The following is a 19,283-nucleotide window of genomic DNA, read 5'->3' as shown; positions in this document are numbered from 1 at the left end:
GTGAAGCTAGAGACACCGGCAACCATAGTCAATTGTCTTCCAGGGGCCAGAGCAGGCGACATTGAAGGAAATTTAAAACTGCTGGCTAAGGGTAAACGTAAATTCAATAAAATCATAATTCACGTCGGCAGTAATGACACCTGGCTACGCCAATCGGAGGTCACTAAAATCAATATTGAATCGGTGTGTAACTTTGCCAAAACAATGTCGGACTCTGTAGTTTTCTCTGGTCCCCTCCCCAATCAGACCAGGAGTGACATGTTTAGCCGCATGTTCTCCTTAAATTGCTGGCTGTCTGAGTGGTGTCCCAGAAACGATGTGGGCTTCATAGATAATTGGCAAACCTTCTGGAGGAAACCTGGTCTTGTTAGGAGAGATGGCATCCATCCCACTTTGGATGGAGCAGCAGTGATGACTTCATGAACTTCTTCACAAATAAAATTCTTATCATTAGAAAAAAAATTACCAATAATCATCCCACAGATGTAATATTATCTACAGCTACTCTTAGTACCATTGATGTTAAGTTAGACTCTTTTTCTCCCATCTTAACCCTCTGGCCTTGTTAAAAATCACTACCCTTTCAGCTTGTTCGTGGCCAAAAATGGCCACCCCTTGTTTACGTTTACAAAATGCTATAAAATTCATATATATTAAGAAAAATTCCCACTTTTTTTGACATGATTTTTTAGATTAGTACCAGTGCTGTTCATGAAAATCAAAATTTCATTCAAATTCATAATTTTAACCCTTTAAATACCAGTTAGATCACATAATCCTAGGAACTCATAAATGGAAAAAATCACAAAACCCCAATTTTTTTCCAAATAAAACATGCCATCTGATTTACTTTCTAACCATGATGGAGGTTAGATGTATAACAATAATTAACAGTATCAATGACTTTTATACATCTTTGTTTTTTTGTGCAGTGACAGAAAAACATAAAAACTTCCTCTCAGCTTGTTCGTGGCCAAAAATGGCCACCCCTTGTTTACGTTTACAAAATGCTATAAAATTCATATATATTAAGAAAAATTCCCACTTTTTTTGACATGATTTTTTAGATTAGTACCAGTGCTGTTCATGAAAATCAAAATTTCATTCAAATTCATAATTTTAACCCTTTAAATACCAGTTAGATCACATAATCCTAGGAACTCATAAATGGAAAAAATCACAAAACCCCAATTTTTTTCCAAATAAAACATGCCATCTGATTTCCTTTCTAACCATGATGGAGGTTAGATGCATAGCAATAATTAACAGTATCAATGACTTTTATACATCTTTGTTTTTTTGTGCAGTGACAGAAAAACATAAAAACTTCCTCTCAGCTTGTTCGTGGCCAAAAATGGCCACCCCTTGTTTACGTTTACAAAATGCTATAAAATTCATATATATTAAGAAAAATTCCCACTTTTTTTGACATGATTTTTTAGATTAGTACCAGTGCTGTTCATGAAAATCAAAATTTCATTCAAATTCATAATTTTAACCCTTTAAATACCAGTTAGATCACATAATCCTAGGAACTCATAAATGGAAAAAATCACAAAACCCCAATTTTTTTCCAAATAAAACATGCCATCTGATTTCCTTTCTAACCATGATGGAGGTTAGATGCATAGCAATAATTAACAGTATCAATGACTTTTATACATCTTTGTTTTTTTGTGCAGTGACAGAAAAACATAAAAACTTCCTCTCAGCTTGTTCGTGGCCAAAAATGGCCACCCCCTGTTTACATTTACAAAATGCTATAAAATTCATATATATTAAGAAAAATTTCCACTTTTTTTGACATGATTTTTTAGATTAGTACCAGTGCTGTTCATCAAGACCAAAATTTCATTCAAATTCATAATTTTAACCCTTTAAATACCAGTTAAATCAAATAATCCTAGGAACTCATAAATGGAAAAAAATCACAAAACCCCAATTTTTTTCCAAATAAAACATGCCATCTGATTTACTTTCTAACCATGGTGGAGGTTAGATGTATAACAATAATTAAAAGTATCAATGAGTTTTATGCATCTTTGTTTTTTTGTGCAGTGACAGAAAAACATAAAAACTTCCAAAAATGGCCACCCCCTGTTTACATTTACAAAATGCTATAAAATTCATATATATTAAGAAAAAGTTCCCCTTTTTTTGACATGATTTTTTTAGATTAGTATCAGCGCTGTTCATCAAGACCAAAATTTAATTCAAATCCTGACTTTTAACCCTTTAAATCACAGTTAAATTACATAATTTTAATGATTTACAAAGGGATAAAAGCATAAAATCCCCATTTTTTTCCTAAATAATACATGCAAACTGATTTATTTTCTAACCATGATGGAGGTTAGATGCATAGCAATAATTAAAAGTATCAATGAGTTTTATGTATCTTTGGTTTTTTGTGCAGTGACAGAAAAAAAAAAAAAAATCCCTCTAATTTTGTTCGTGGCCAAAAATGGCCACCCATGTTTACGTTTTCAAAATACTATAAAATTCATATATATTAAAACATTTTTCTACTTTCATTGACTTGATGTTTTAGATTAGTATCAGTGCTGTTCATCAAGACCAAAATTTAATTCAAATCCAGACTTTTAACCCTTTAAATCACAGTTAAATTACATACTTTTTAATGATTTACAAAGGGATAAAGGGATAAAGGGATAAAAGCATAAAATCCCCATTTTTTTCCTAAATAATACATGCAAACTGATTTATTTTCTAACCATGATGGAGGTTAGATGCATAGCAATAATTAAAAGTATCAATGAGTTTTATGTATCTTTGGTTTTTTGTGCTGTGACAGAAAAACAAAAAATCCCTCTCATTTTGTTCGTGGCCAAAAATGGCCACCCATGTTTACGTTTTCAAAATACTATAAAATTCATATATATTAAAACATTTTTCTACTTTCATTGACTTGATGTTTTAGATTAGTATCAGTGCTGTTCATCAAGACCAAAATTTAATTCAAATCCAGACTTTTAACCCTTTAAATACCAGTTAAATTACATAATTTTAATGATTTACAAAGGGATAAAGGGATAAAGGGATAAAAGCATAAAATCCCCATTTTTTTCCTAAATAATACATGCAAACTGATTTATTTTCTAACCATGATGGAGGTTAGATGCATAGCAATAATTAAAAGTATCAATGAGTTTTATGTATCTTTGGTTTTTTGTGCTGTGACAGAAAAACAAAAAATCCCTCTCATTTTGTTCGTGGCCAAAAATGGCCACCCATGTTTACGTTTTCAAAATACTATAAAATTCATATATATTAAAACATTTTTCTACTTTCATTGACTTGATTTTTTAAATTAGCACCAGTCCTAGTCATGAAAACCAAAATATAATTCAAATTTAGATATTATACGCTTTGAACTGGGTGTGGTTCCCAATCAGCCAGAGTTCACACCCAGTTTCACACCTTGGCTCAGGCGATTAGAGGATCATCAGGGGGTCCCTTTGTCCCTCTTGGGGTGGGGGGGACACTCCCACCTTCTTGCCATATTGCCAGAATAAATGGTCTGGAAGCTGTTAGGTTGACTTACAGCAGTAGCAACGTCTGCACCTGCATAAACTCCAGGACACGTTTACAAACAGTGTTTGTTGTTGTTTGCGCTGCAGCTGCAGGTTTGAACTGTGCAAAATGTCCTGTGATTGGGTTTTTTTTTTGTTTTTGTTTTTGTTTCTAGAGTTAATATTTTGGGTATGGTCTCTTTTTATGAAAAATACAAGAGTAAAAGTGCTTTTCACATGTGCTTCAAAGCTAAGTTTGACTGGGAACCTCAAAGCTCAATATCCTGCATCCACAGGAATTCACTGCAGCCTATGTAATGTTTGATGCGTCATTATTTATTCCAGTCTATCTTGCAAATACATGTTTGTGCTGCAATGTCATGCACAAACACAAACTATCAGATCCTTAAGACCAAACCTATGTCAAAATTGTTTCATTATATTGGTCCATTGGAGTGTGGTAACCCATCAACCCCACCTAGTGGAAACCAAGAATATTACATGAAATTGCTTGCTTGGCAGAAAATGGGCCAAGGATGTCATGTGGTAGAAAAAATGAAAAACTACAATTTTCATGTGTTGAGTTTAGAATGAAAGCAATTTTACCTAAATTGCATGCTATAGTACTGCCAGTAACAAGGAATCAAAAAAGGTGGTTATAATGGGTTTCAATTGGCCAAAAATGGCCACGATCAGTAAAACAGGAACAAATTGGTGTATAGTGAATATTATTGACATTATTAAGTTGAAATGTTGAAAATTAAAAATTTTTTAAAAAATGCACACCTTTGGAAAGTTTCATTCCATTTGCATTAACAGAACAAAAATGGTTGAAAACCGAATAAAGAAAGTGGCCAAAAATGGCCAGATAGAGACCAGAGGGTTAAATATGATCAACCTATCTCTAATAATCGGTTATGTACCACAGGCCTTCAAGCTGGCTGTAGTTAAACCTTTACTCAAAAAGCATCTCTAGACCCAGCAGTCTTAGCTAATTATAGGCCAATTCTAGGACCAATTCTGTTTACATTATACATGCTTCCCCTAGGCAGCATCATTAGAAGACATAGCATACATTTTCACTGCTATGCAGATGACACCCAGCTCTATCTGTCCATGAAGCCAGAGAACACACATCAATTAGTTAAACTGCAGGAATGTCTTAAAGACATAAAGACTTGGATGGCCACTAACTTTCTGCTTCTTAACTCAGATAAAACTGAGGTCATTGTACTCGGCGCTGAAAAGCTTAGAAATATGGTATCTAACCAGATTCTTACTCTGGGTGGCATTACCTTGGCCTCCAGTAACACTGTGAGGAACCTTGGAGTCATTTTTGACCAGGACATGTCCTTCAACGCACATATTAAACAAATATGTAAGACTGCATTCTTCCATTTGTGCAACATCTCTAAAGTTAGAAATATCCTGTCTCAGAGTGACGCTGAAAAACTAGTTCATGCATTTATTACTTCCAGGCTGGATGACTGTAATTCATTATTATCAGGAAGTCCTAAAAACTCACTGAAAAGCCTTCAGTTAATCCAAAATGCTGCAGCAAGAGTCCTGACAGGGACTAGAAAGAGAGAGCATATTTCTCCTGTTTTGGCTTCCTGTTAAATCCAGAATTGAATTCAAAATCCTGCTCCTCACATACAAGGTCTTAAATAATCAGGCCCCATCTTATCTTAATGACCTTGTAGTACCATATCACCCTATTAGAGCACTTCGCTCTCGCTCTGCAGGCCTACTTGTTGTTCCTAGAGTATTTAAAAGTAGAATGGGAGGCAGAGCCTTCAGTTTTCAGGCCCCTCTTCTGTGGAACCAGCTTCCAGTTTGGATTCAGGAGACAGACACTATCTCTACTTTCAAGATTAGGCTTCAAACTTTCCTTTTTGCTAAAGCATATAGTTAGGGCTGGACCAGGTGACCCTGAATCCTCCCTTAGTTATGCTGCAATAGATGTAGGCTGCCGGGGATTCCCATGATGCATTGAGTTTTTCCTTTCCAGTCACCTTTCTCACTCACTATGTATTAACAGACCTCTCTGTATTGAATCATATCTGTTATTAACCTCTGTCTCTCTTCCACAGCATGTCTTTATCCTGTCTTCCTTCTCTCACCCCAACCAATCACAGCAGATGGCCCCGCCCCTCCCTGAGCCTGGTTCTGCTGGAGGTTTCTTCCTGTTAAAAGGGAGTTTTTCCTTCCCACTGTCGCCAAAGTGCTGCTCATAGGGGGTCATATGATTGTTGCGTTTTTCTCTGTATCCATTATTATAGGACATACTGTACAGTATGAAGCGCCTTGAGGCGACTGTTGTTGTGATTAGGTGCTATATAAATAAAATTGAATTGAATTGAACTACCTCATGATGCTCATTTAGAGAATGCAAAGAGTGTTTAAAGCACTAATCAAAGCAAATAATCTAAAATATGAAACATAATTTAAGTTATTTTACACGTTTTTGTTTACTACATAACTGTATATGTGTTCATTAATAATAATAATACATTTTATTTAAAAATAGCGCCTTTCAAAGCACCCAAGGACACTGTACAACAAATACACAACATATACAATAAAAACAGTAACAGATAAAAGTTAAGAGCATGCAGAGGTTTAAACATAAGCAATTTTAAACAGATGAGTTTTGAGGGTGGACTTAAAAAGAGGGAATGAAGTAATATTTCTGAGGTCAGGGGGTAAGGAATTCCAAAGTCGAGGGGCAGAGCAACTAAAAGCCCCGCCCCCCATTGTAATCAGACGAGCGGAAGGAAGAGAGAGAGAAAGAGAAGATGAAGATCTGAGGGATGGGAAGTACATCTGTACTAAATCAGAGAGGTATGGTGGAGAGAGAGAATGAATAGCCTTGGATGTATAAAGGATTATTTTAAAATGGATGCGAAATTTAACCGGGAGCCAGTGAAGCTGCTTCAGGATTGGGGAGATGTGGTGGGTAGAGGAAGTCCTAGCAATAATACGGGCAGCAGAGTTCTGGACACGTTGCAGCTTGTAGTGTGTTACAGTGTTAATACCTTCAGTGTGAATCTACAATGTAAATAATCATGAAAATACAGAAAAAACATTAAATGACAAACTTTTGTCTGGTGGTGTGTGTTAGAGGGATCTGAATTAAACTGTAATTAACCAGAAGCAATGTAAACCGTAAACTCAAGTGAGTTATCACATAATCTGTTCCATCAGGTTGAGTTTTTTTAGTAATTATGGTCACCTGGCACACCTTTAGTTTAATGGGAAGAGCAAGCGGACATATGCCGTTTGGCGAATAGTGGCTTGCCTGGGTTTGAATCTGACCTGTGGCCCTGGTCTTCCCTCTCTCGCTCCCTCTGCTTTGCTGTCAGTCTCTACTGTCCCTATCAAATAAATCCAAAAAAGACCCCCATTCTTTTTCTAAATAAACAAATAAAATAATTATAATTTGGTCACCTGTATGAAGGTTTTTCAGCCTCAGTCATTTGTGCTTTTCTGAAATCCTAAAAAGTGGACAGTAAAAAAAGATTAGGAAATTACTTCACGCAATTGATGGTTTTCTATAACAAGACGAGACTGCTGATACTCAACTGCACACAGAGAAACTGATGAACCAGGAGACCAGAACCTAAACCCAGGATAAAGAGTTTGAGTGAATGTGGTGTTGAAGGTGTGGAGGTGGATCAGTTTATCTCCATGATGTGAAAGGTCTGTAGAGATGTGTTTGTCCCTCATTCTGGACCCTTACAGGTCCTGGATGGAGGAAAGACAGCACAGTTGATCCTCTCTAAGGACCTTATTGTCTGGCCCTGTCATGCTTCATGACTGAGGCCAACCAGACAGTGATTGATGGAAACAGGACAGACTGGATGATGCCATTTCTCCAGACTGCACAGGGTTATATCTTTGGATTAGTTCTGACACATTCATCAACACCATATCTCCAGTCATTGGAGGAAATATCAGAGGAGAAAAAAGGAAGATCTTTACTGGAAAAACCACAAACATGTTTGACCAATCATTTTGTACATTTTAAAAAACGCTGAACAAGTTTTGCAAACAACAACTCTTCAACTATTTACCTAAAAATGCAGCCGAGGCCTCAGGCGGTTTTAATATAACCATTTCAAACTATTTACAGAACAATCAGGTGTTTGCATCAAATAAGAAGCCAGACAAATGATTTATGCCACTGCAAAAAATAGTGTGTGTCCACTATAAGACAGAGGAGAACAGCACAGGGATAAACCTGCAGGTCTGACAGCAGGAGCTGGATCACTGCTGTTTTCCATGTGGAGACAGCGTTTACACTGCAATCTGCCTTTGGTGGCTTTAAGGCAGCAACTGTGATGTTTACTAGTAGAACTGACACACAAAACACAACAACGACTACACTACACACTAACTACACACCAACTACACACTAACTAAAGCCTCCAAACACGCTAAACATCACAAATCTCTCACGTATCGAAACCTTCTCTCTCTCTCGACATCACATGGCTCTCATAAACATACTGTTAAGACACTGATAAAGGAACAGTGCAACATTTTCAAAAATGGTAAATGGCCTGTATTTGTACAGCACTTTACTAGTCCCCAAAGCGCTTTACACACCCAGTCATTCACCCATTCACACTTGGGCAATTATAAAAATGTGAGCAGCTAACCCAATGACCGAGACTGTCGGAGCCGGGGCTCGAACCGGCTTGAAATACACTTCAAGGAGTGGGAGTCATGTGAATACTGTCATCTGATTGGTTTGAATCCTCTAGTCCAGGGGTCGGCAACCTGCGGCTCCGGAGCTGCACGCGGCTCTTTAGTCCTTATTTGGCAGTGCTTATTTTGCGGCTCCGCGTGGTTTGGGAAAATAGATTAGAAGTATTTAGCTGAAGTGTATTTTATTTGTGTTTAGTTCTTTTTAACTTGTAGTTCTAAATTTGAAGATTATTGTGATTTTGAAATATAAAAATAAAATTATATTATATTATTTTTTCACCGCTCAAAATAAGCGTCAAACTCCGGTGTACCCGCCGAAACGGCGTGCATTTATCAAGACTTTCATCCCCAGGAAGGCCAATTATGGATCTTGGGATCCACATTATGTGAGCAGCTCCACCGTGAACTATGTTAAAGCAAACACCGCTCACGCCTCACAGATGACAGCTTACAGTCCTGTAAAGATGAAGTGACTTCGTACAGCCTGATCTGCAGATGCTGTGTGCAGAGGTTCAGGAGCAGAAGTCTTATTGCAAACATATCACGGCAGACCGACGATGTTTGCATGAACACGCTTTTCAGCATCTCTTTATTGACCACTTTTCAAACATGGTTGCTGTACGCATACAGCCGGCGTTTAAGCTCAACAGCATAGAGAGCACAGACGTGAAGGCAGCGAGGCGTGATTGCGGGTGCCGCTCAGGTGCGTCCGCCTCCCCTGCAGCGCTGCAGACCACGCCCCGCCACACACAGTAACCTGGTAAAATACATATTTATGCAGAATTTTGCAAATATCTATTTTTCATTTTTCAGCAGCATAGAACTTTTTTTTCAATTATTTTTTAAAAGTCAGGTCAAGGCTCCAAAAGCCCAAAGGAGATATAACAGTTTTTGTTTGCTGGATCATTTTAGTTCAGCTTTCCTTTTGTTATATTTCTTTAAGAGTTCAAAACGTGTTAATTACATAAATAACATGTAATTTTCTCTGTAGCACTTCATGGATTTCATAAGCAACACACCTTAGTTGTTCACACAAAGCATAAAGGTAAAAAACAATAACAGTGTTATCTTCATTTTAGATGTCAAAAAGTATTTGCGGCTCCCAGAGTTTTCATTTGCGTGGAAACCGCGTCCAGATAGCTCTTTGGGTGTTAAAGGTTGCTGACCCCTGGTGTAACCCAATAAAAGGATCATTTACAACGAGAGCAGGTTTCAAGGTTAGATGACGTTGTAACAAATGTAACCAGGATTCTGCCTCTCAGTGAGTCTTAATGTTGCTTTTGATTTAAAACCTCTTAACATGTGTGTGCTGGACACAATTGGATGTAAGAGGTCATCATGTAAGAGTCAGAGGTTTTTTGACCGACCATGTTGCATACATATTTCTCGGAGTTCCTTCCTGAAAGAGCAAAATATAGGGAGGAGAAAGTATAAATCAAGCATTCAGTCAATGGAACTTTGGAACTGCTTTTCTTTCCAAGTTCCATTGAACTTTCACAGGCATAAATCAAGCTTAATCAAATTTACTGTCGTGTGTGACATGCAGTGTACTGCTTGTGTCAAAACCTAAAGCAAAAAAAAAAAGTTGTGTAGTGTGCAAATACATGTGTATACTAAGAAGTTGGACTTGTGTCTTCAATTAAATCTTTTACTTTATTATTTCAGGGCAAACAAAGAATTGAAAAACATATTATTGGGAACTGCTAATGAATTCCTGCTACTGATAATTGGATTGGTTCAACCATCAAAGGTAACTAATCCTACAGAACAGTTCATTAAGCAGAAGATGGATGGACATCCAAGAGGCAAACAGTCCAACATGAAAGATTATTTTCATCATTTTAACAGATTATTGTTTCATTTTTATTTAGTGGAGTGGAGAAATATGGGGAGAGGATTGTTGGGGATGCTTTCTCCTCTCTGATCTTTAGACAAGATGTTCAGTTCTTATGTCAGGACAAAGTTTGATTCCTTTGTGTTTAAAAACAAATGCAATGATTATATTGACTCCTGAACCGGTTTGATAAACAGCTGATATTTAATTTCTTTAGAAACTGTCTTGTGATTTTATTTCCTGGTAGAAAAGTGTCTTCTTGGCCTGAAAGACAGACAGCAGCTTACTGTTGTTTTCTATGAAAACTAGGGTTCAAACTGAATGTAATTTAAGAAATAATTACTGATGGTCAGAGTGAGTTTTGAGTATAAGTGATATTTATGCTTTACTGAGTTTACTGCTAACTTCCTCCAACATCCAGCACAGCATGACTGATGCAGAAAACAAGATCATGAGCATCACTTCCTGTTTGCTGAAGTGGTTTTTCAGTTGGTTAGAAACCAAAGACTTGTTTTTAAGAGACAGGTTAAATGGGACTGAGGGAATGACGTGTTTGCAGTTTATATTCAACAACATCGAGCAGTTTAATCAAAGAGTTCATGTTACTAACAGCTCACCTCCTTAACCCCCCGACTTCAGAGACTGTGTTTCTTCTAAAGCTGTAATCATTGCTATGATAGTATGACACCTCATCCTGCATGCTGCGTCCAGGTTCAGGTCCAAAAATTCTCTTAGAGAAGATCCTGTTAGAGAAGAAAAACATGTTTTTCATTTGCAGCCACAGAACTCAGATTACCGTCGTTCCAAAAATAAACTTGTTTGCAGGCTGAGCATGAGCAAAAGGAAACTCCAAACTAGTGTTGACAGTGTAAGAACAGAGCGCCACCCAGAGGTAAACAGTTTTTCACACGGTAACAGCTCACCTGTCTGCAGCTGACTCCTGCTGGGATTCAAAATCAATGAAGAGGTGATCTTTAGACGCGTCACTCTGTAAGGACACAGAGCTGGGTGGAGGTCCAGGTGGGTTCCTGTGAATAATGATGGAGCAGTGATGTGAGTGCTGAGCTGTGACATGGAGAAGAGTCATGGACAGTTAGAGATGGTCATCTCACCTCTGAGCTTTGGTCTGGCTCTCATGTTCCCCACACAGAGTGCTTTTAGAGGGAGGGACTCCCTCCTCTCTGTCCTCACACTGATCCATGCTGCTCAATTCACATCAGCTCACACACACTTTCTACCTTCACCTGCAGAGGAAACACAAATCATTCATGTGCACATCAACTGAAATCCTCCTTTCCATCATGTGTGCTGTCCAAATATCAGCTGCTTCATGTCAGTGTCAGCTGAATGCAGTCAGACAGCAGTGTGAGGCAGAGGAAGCTGCCATCAGCTGCTCTACTATCAGTCCACTAGATGGAGCCGTGATACAGGCAGAACTTTGTGCCATCAGAAACTGAATTTGAATAAGTTAAATTCGAGTTTGAACTGCTCAGATTGAATCTGAATTGTAACTTGAATAAATGCTTTGAAACTGTATTTTATCTTTTAAAAATTCCACTTCTTACCGTTCAGTTTTAGTTCTACAATTCAGTTTTTTTGGACTGACGTCTGGTTTCAACAGTAACTGAGTGCAGATTAATAGGACTACGTTTTACCAGCGCATAGAAAGTGTTGCTGACAGAAATCAACAGCATCTTGAGCTGGATTAAGAAGTCATTCATCATGTCAGAGCAGCAGACAAACTCTCAGGTTGGTAATAAATGTATTACATGTATAAGAACAGGCGTCATGTAAACAAATCATAGCCTGACAGTAACTGTTATACTTATTGTAGCTGTTAGCTATAAATGCTAAATTAGCATAGTTTGCTCTGGTTCAGCTCTGACACACAAACATGATTCCAGGGAAACATGAGCATGAATGTCCATCCATTGTATTTTACGTTTATTTATGTCTTACACAGCATCCCAGGTTTTTAGCTAACTTAATAACTTTAGCTAAAGTGAATAGTTTAATTCATTAGTGCAGCTTTACTGGACTACGTTTAGCAGTTACAGCTCTTTGTTCAGTGCTGCCTCCCCTCTCCACAGAAGTTGGAGGAGGCAGAGTTAAAGATGCAAAGATGTTCATTGGGAGAGACCAACAGCTGAGGGACAGCTGAGACTGCCGTCTGCACTTTTCACTTAAATCATGTCCGTGTACAAACAGAAATCAGTAAGTGTTACTTGGTTTTAACATAGAAATACACTATATCTGAGTGCAGGTCATACATATTTTTAAAACAATGTTTTAGGTACATTAGCAGTCTTTAGGTTAGTCTGAGTTTCTAATGTTCCTCTTTGGTTCCCCTTGTGTCTCTGTGTCCTTGTGAGTTCTTTCCCTTTTCTGTCCCCATGTTCTCCTAATGCTTCAATCTTTCCTCACTCTCTGTGTCTCACCTCCATTAACCGTTTCCACATTGCTCTCGTTGTCTCCACACAAAAGCAACCTCTTGTGTGAGTTAGTCTGCACCTTAGTGTTTCCTGTTTTACTTTGGTAGTTTCCTGTCTGGTGTGCGTCATGTTCAGCTTTGTTTGCCTGTTTTGTAGATCACCTTCAGCTGTGTTGCCGTCCCCATTTGCCCACATTTATGTGTGTGTCTCCCTCTGTCCTGCATCGCGACCTCCCTGATGGCTGTGTGTTCCTTTGTGAGGTTTTTTTGTGTTTCTCCTGGTCGAGTGTTGTATTTATTTTTCCTTCTCGCAGTAAAGCTGGATGTTTTTGACCTGCCTGCTCCACACACAGTCACGACAATTTATTTGCAACATCTTTCTTCTGTCTCAACATCAACTTCACCTGTTGACATACCTGATAACTGATATCTAATTACCTGTCAATGTTTCCAGTAATATAATCATTTTGTTTGGTCTAAAGACGTCAGTCTGAATAACAGAAGCAACAACCTCTGTGTATTGCCGTAGACTGGTGGTCATAATGACTCCCTGTTGAAGTACATCCAACATTTACATGACTTAATTACTCATTGGAGTACAGTCACATGAGAAAACTAGGACACCCTATGAAAGCGTGTATATTGTAAAACATATTTGGACATATGGATATTTAATATCAATTTAAATCATACTGAGGAATCCAAATAACATAACTAAACAATTAAAAAAATAAGAAAAGCCTTTTCAAAACTTTAAATGAGGACAGCCCCACATGTTATCCCACTTAAAATGGTTAAAATCACACACAGGTGTATCACGTCAGGTGCACACGATCAGTACATCGTTAACCAGCATTTTAAAGGAGCCCTATTTAAACCTCAGATTGAGTCTGTTGTGCCCCTGACTGTTGAAGTGAGTGCCATAGTGAGATCTAGAGAGGTGTGGGATGCCCTCAGAAAGACAACTGTGGCTGCTTATCAGTCTGGTAAGGGATTCAAAAAGATCTCTTTGACATCAGCCCTTCCACCATCCGGAAAATTGTTTATAAGTGGAGAACATTCACAACAACTGCCACCACGCCCAGGTCTGGCCATCAAAGCATATTCACCCCCAGAGCATTTACTTCAGCGCTGAGTCCACTTCTTTAAAGGGCAACCTGCTATATATTTCCTCCTGTAAAGCCACAGTTCTAGCACAAGATAATATGGTGTTAAAGAATATGCTCATTATTTGGCGCAAAGTCAGGCGCCTGGAAGGATATTATAATTGTTTCTCCCTTCTTACTCCTATTCATGAAAACCCTGACTTCTTACCTGGTCTTCAGGCTGGTTTTGCGGACTGGTCTCAAAAAGGGATTTGAAGTACTTTCAGGTAAAGCACTATATTACTTCTAAATTGAAGGATCTTAATGGAGGGTTTGGTCTTTCTCCTATGGAATCATTCATGGTAAAAACGACCCAACTAAAATGCATCACTAAAAAGATTTATAACGTTCTCTCTGATCTTAGAATCGATAACTCGATAACAAAATCAAGGGCCAATGGGAATCAGATGTAGGCGCCATAGATGCTGAAGCTAGCTAATTCTATTTGGGAAAGGCAGTTTAAACGTATAAATAGGCTTTATATTACACCTGAGAAGAGGCACATAATGTCTCCAGCTTTGCCTAATCTCTGTAACATGTCAGTCTGCTGTTCCTTTTTTCATTGTCTGTGGAGCTGCCCTGTTATTCTACAGTTTTGGAGATCACTCATAGATAAGCTCTGTACTATATTTAATTGCCGACTGCATCTGGGTCCAAGGACTTGCTTGTTAGGACTAAATGATGAGCTACCTGCCGGCTTTCGCAGCAAAGATCTCCTTCACATACTGCTACACTACGCTCGAAAGTGCATTATGGTACTGTGGATTTCTGATAAGGCTCCATCTGTCAGCCAGTGGCTACAGTCTGTGATATGGATTGTGCCAATGGAAGCCTTCTCTGCAGCACACGAGGACAAACCTTTCCTTTTCTATCGCACATGGGACCCTTTTTTGGCCCATCTGGACACTCCTTCTGCTCAGAGGTTGAAATCGGGCTTACGGGACTTAGCCTGGCAACAAAGGGATGGTTGTTAACCTTTTTCATTGTCTATTACTGTTGCTGTTGGGTTTTTTTTTCTTTTTCTACCTCCCAGGTCCTGCCATACATGTAGATGCATCTTTGTCCTGTGTATGTATATGCTGGTGACTGCTGTTTTCCTGCTTTGCAATTAAAAGTTCAATTTAAAAAAAAAAACAAAAAACTGAAGTCTGTGAAAGCCGTGACTCACATCCAACATCTAAATAAATGTCTATCAAAGAATAATGAGGCAAGTTTTTCATTTTTATTCTTTTTTTTAGCCAAACTAAAAAACACTAACAGGACATTTCCTATAAAACATTGTTTAATTTTCCAAAATAATTTAAATGATAATTATCAATAATTTAACTTTAATTTTTGTGTTTAGTTTTTCCTTTCCGTTTTAACTGTTTCAGATCTAGTTTTATTTTTGAGTTCAGTTTTAGTGAACTACAATAACATTTGTGTGTTTTGTAACACTTCTTTCTGTTGGGGTGGAGCCAACAGTTTGTGGCGCAGTATTTTTAAGACCGCCATATTGAATCTGTATCTAACACACATCTATACTAAATATAAATTTATAAAGTCCGCTCTCCGTCTCCTGCTGTCCCTGTGAATATAAACACCCGGAGCTCAGCACACATTCAGTGTGTTTAGTCTGACGGAGTCTGAGAAAATGGCGGACACACTCGGCCTCGTTAGAAAACATTACTCACTGACTTTAACGGAGAGACCGGAAATAAAAACACAGTTTGTTGTGTGAAGAAATCAAACATGAGCTGAACAAACAGTAAAGTTCCTAAAGACAAACTGTTAAAGGAGGAAACAAAGCAAACTTACAGTTTCTTCACACACCAACAACAAGCTCCACTCCACACTTGGGCTCTGGAAATCGGATGTCCTTGCAGAGCCTTAACTCCATCTTGTACATCCGATATGGACTGAAACTGTCTGGTGAAGCTTGCTATGAACACCAGCTGCCTGATAATGTGTTGCAGCTTTTTGTTTCTTTTTTGTCCATTTCGATTGTTAATGTAGTTTGTTAACAACGTTATTGTTAAAAATGTTTTTCTTTTACTGTTACTTTCTGTGGATCACAAGGTTTCAAACTTCTTAAAAAAAACCACATACACACAAAACGTAACTCCACCAGAGCGCCTATGTCGGGTCACTTCCGGTCCCAAGCCCGGATAAAGGAGGAGGGTTGGAATTGTGACATCAAAAAAACAATAACTGCTGAAATAAATTTAATTTGTTGTGCTAAATATATTCTAAATGCATTGAGGGTGTTTTTACTCGCTTTATGTCTCTTCCACGATGCTATTTCTCTCTCCTACAGTGTCAGTTAAAATTCCACAAGCATGATCAATTATGCAAATTAGGCAATGATGTCATTTAACGACTTCTAGCGACTTTTAGGACAGCCAATAGCGATTTTCCTTACTGAGGAGTTGGCAACACTGAAGGCATTATTTGGTGAGGGCGAAGCTCAAACCGACACAACCAAATAGAATCAGAAATTCATAAATACCATTTGTCAAATTGGCATACATTAAAAACAGAACTACAAATAGGATGTACCAACTTTCACAAAATTTTAGCCCAAGGGCATCTAATTGTGTTTATGTGATTTTCTGTAAAAGATGCCAGATCCAGTACATAGGAGAAGTTCTCCACTCAAATATGGCAACATAAATACAACATTACACATAATAAGGAAGGCCATACTCCTCTGGTCAGACACTTACCAAAATAAAACAGGAAGTAACGGGAACACGCGCACAGAGACACAGACAGACACACAGAGAACATGACTGGGGAACATGGATAACATGACAGGCAGGAGGGAACAGAATGAAACATTAGGGAGGAAGCAAGACGTTAGAACTCACAACAAATATAAACACAGAGAAAGAGACACAGAGGACAAAGACATAAGAGGGAATCTAATAATCAAAAGCTAAACAGAACAATATTGGCACTACAGAAAAGAGTTTCAAGACTAACAAAGTGGAAATAAACATAAATCAGAATACAAACTGACAAAGGCACACATAAAATTAAAAATACTGGGTCAAATGACCGTGGATCATGACACTCTGAGATATTCATGTTCAAACCAGGAGTCAGTGTGTGAAAGATAAACATGACCGAGGTCGTTGGCCATAAACATATATATCTTATATGTTTAAACTTTAGACCATCACATTTCTATGAATCAAAGATGGTCAAGCAGAAGAACTATGGTGATATCAGATGGAATGACTCACCTGCACAGGTGAGCTGTGTGACAGCAGAGAGCTGATTGGCTTTCAGCAGAGGAAACAGGAAACACTTTAAACGTCTCCTCATCTCTAACTCAGCTGCTCCTCTGACAGCACGCCAACTATTGATCCTGAGCTTCTGGGCAATAATCACTCTCTGAAATCTGATCAGGTTATTGGAGAAGTGTCAAACATAAGGCTCGGGGACAGCAAAGTTGCTTTTGCTGTTGCTGATTAGCCGGTATCTGTGTGTGAAGAGGTTACCATACAGTCTGATAAACAGGTTAGCATGAGCTGGTAATATTCAATTCAATTCAATTTTATTTATATAGCGCCAAATCACAACAAAAGTCGCCTCAAGGCGCTTCATAGATACAGAGAAAAGCCCAACAATCATATGACCCCCTATGAGCAAGCACTTTGGCGACAGTGGGAAGGAAAAACTCCCTTTTAACAGGAAGAAACCTCCGGCAGAACCAGGCTCAGGGAGGGGCGGCCATCTGCTGCGACCGGTTGGGGTGAGAGAAGGAAGACAGGATAAAGACATGCTGTGGAAGAGAGACAGAGATTAATAACAGATATGATTCAATACAGAGAGGTCTGTTAATACATAGTGAGTGAGAAAGGTGACTGGAAAGGAAAAACTCAATGCATCATGGGAATCCCCCGGCAGCCTACGTCTATTGCAGCATAACTAAGGGAGGATTCAGGGTCACCTGGTCCAGCCCTAACTATATGCCTTAGCAAAAAGGAAAGTTTGAAGCCTAATCTTAAAAGTAGAGATAGTGTCTGTCTCCCGAATCCAAACTGGAAGCTGGTTCCACAGAAGAGGGGCCTGAAAACTGAAGGCTCTCCCTCCCATTCTACTTTTAAATACTCTAGGAACAACAAGTAGGCCTGCAGAGCGGGAGCGAAGTGCTCTAATAGGGTGATATGGTACTACAAGGTCATTAAGATAAGATGGGGCCTGATTATTTAAGACCTTGTATGTGAGGAGCAGGATTTTGAATTCAATTCTGGATTTAACAGGAAGCCAAAACAGGAGAAATCTGCTCTCTCTTTCTAGTCCCTGTCAGGACTCTTGCTGCAGCATTTTGGATTAACTGAAGGCTTTTCAGTGAGTTTTTAGGACTTCCTGACAATAATGAATCACAGTCGTCCAGCCTGGAAGTAATAAATGCATGAACTAGTTTTTCAGCGTCACTCTGAGACAGGATATTTCTAATTTTAGAGATGTTGCACAAATGGAAGAACGCAGTCTTACATATTTGTTTAATATGTGCGTTGAAGGACATATCCTGGTCAAAAATGACTCCAAGGTTCCTCACAGTGTTACTGGAGGCCAAGGTAATGCCATCCAGAGTAAGAATCTGGTTAGATACCATATTTCTAAGCTTTTCAGCGCCGAGTACAATAACCTCAGTTTTATCTGAGTTGAGAAGCAGAAAGTTAGTGGCCATCCAAGTCTTTATGTCTTTAAGACATTCCTGCAGTTTAACTAATTGGTGTGTGTTATCTGGCTTCATGGACAGATAGAGCTGGGTGTCATCTGCATAGCAGTGAAAATGTATGCTATGTCTTCTAATGATGCTGCCTAGGGGAAGCATGTATAATGTAAACAGAATTGGTCCTAGCACTGAACCCTGTGGAACTCCATAATTAACCTCAGTGTGTGAAGAGGACTCTCCATTTACATGCACAAATTGGAGTCTATTAGATAGATATGATACAAACCACTGCAGTGCAATACCTGTAATACCTACAGCATGTTCTAATCGCTAATAAACATGGTCACTTCCACAGACAAAAAACAACATGGAAGATGTCAGAATGCTCATGCTAATGCTTCAAATGACACTAAGTCCATCTTTAATATACAGTCTGTGATCTGAACACAGCACACCCTGATCATGTTTCATAAAGTTTAAATATTACTGAAAAAACTGTCATCATTTTTGTTTTTATTATTGTACAGGTGAGCTCTGCTGATCCACCACCTTCTCCTTTTTGAACCTTGTAGTGACATCATCCAGGTGTGTTTGTGCCGTTGCCTTCAACAGTTTAAGCTCCAGAATCAGGACAGGAGGTCTGACAGAACAGCTGAGACTCTCACTGTAACACACATGAATACAGGTGTGTGTGTGTGTGTGTTCAGGTAAAACACTGCAAACACAAAAGGTGAACATGATGAATGTTTCAAACTGTTGTGATGCTGGTGTGCAACGTGTTCTAATGAGAACAAACAGCCCAGATACAAATGTTCTAGTTGTTCTGAAGGTGTTAGGTGTTCTGAGAGCAGACTGAACCAGCAGTCAGAGCCTCAGCAGATCCTCAGATATGTTGACCTGAGTCCTCCTAAACTGACAGAGGTCATCCCTGTCTAGTACTCAGCAGAGATGGGCAGTA

General features: G+C 38.6%; 1 protein-coding gene and 1 long non-coding RNA gene across 4 annotated transcripts in view; both read right to left on the bottom strand.

Annotated features, from left to right (window-relative positions):
• The window catches only part of LOC146520913 (uncharacterized), a 214,401-nt gene that overhangs the window by 95,830 nt on the left and 99,288 nt on the right, over positions 1 to 19,283 (bottom strand). The window lies entirely within an intron of this gene.
• LOC146520915 (uncharacterized) overlaps positions 9,756 to 19,283 on the bottom strand; it is a 55,146-nt gene continuing 45,618 nt past the window's right edge. Inside the window, exons 1-4 of one of the 3 annotated variants that reach the window (XM_085154593.1) lie at positions 15,454 to 15,522; positions 11,193 to 11,324; positions 11,004 to 11,108; positions 9,759 to 10,823 (exon numbers count right to left, since the gene is read on the bottom strand). In XM_085154593.1, coding sequence (XP_085010719.1) covers positions 10,694 to 10,823; positions 11,004 to 11,108; positions 11,193 to 11,281 — 324 coding nt within the window. In that variant the 5' untranslated portion in view covers positions 11,282 to 11,324; positions 15,454 to 15,522 and the 3' untranslated portion in view covers positions 9,759 to 10,693. Of the gene's footprint in view, positions 10,824 to 11,003; positions 11,109 to 11,192; positions 11,944 to 15,453; positions 15,523 to 19,283 lie in introns of those variants that run through there. The other 2 variants (XM_085154594.1, XM_085154592.1) reach the window with 2 other exon arrangements.

The sequence above is a fragment of the Neolamprologus multifasciatus genome, chromosome 3 (assembly GCF_963576455.1).
Source record: "Neolamprologus multifasciatus chromosome 3, fNeoMul1.2, whole genome shotgun sequence".
Classification (NCBI taxonomy): domain Eukaryota; kingdom Metazoa; phylum Chordata; class Actinopteri; order Cichliformes; family Cichlidae; genus Neolamprologus; species Neolamprologus multifasciatus.
This window is presented reverse-complemented; position numbering and strand designations above follow the sequence as displayed.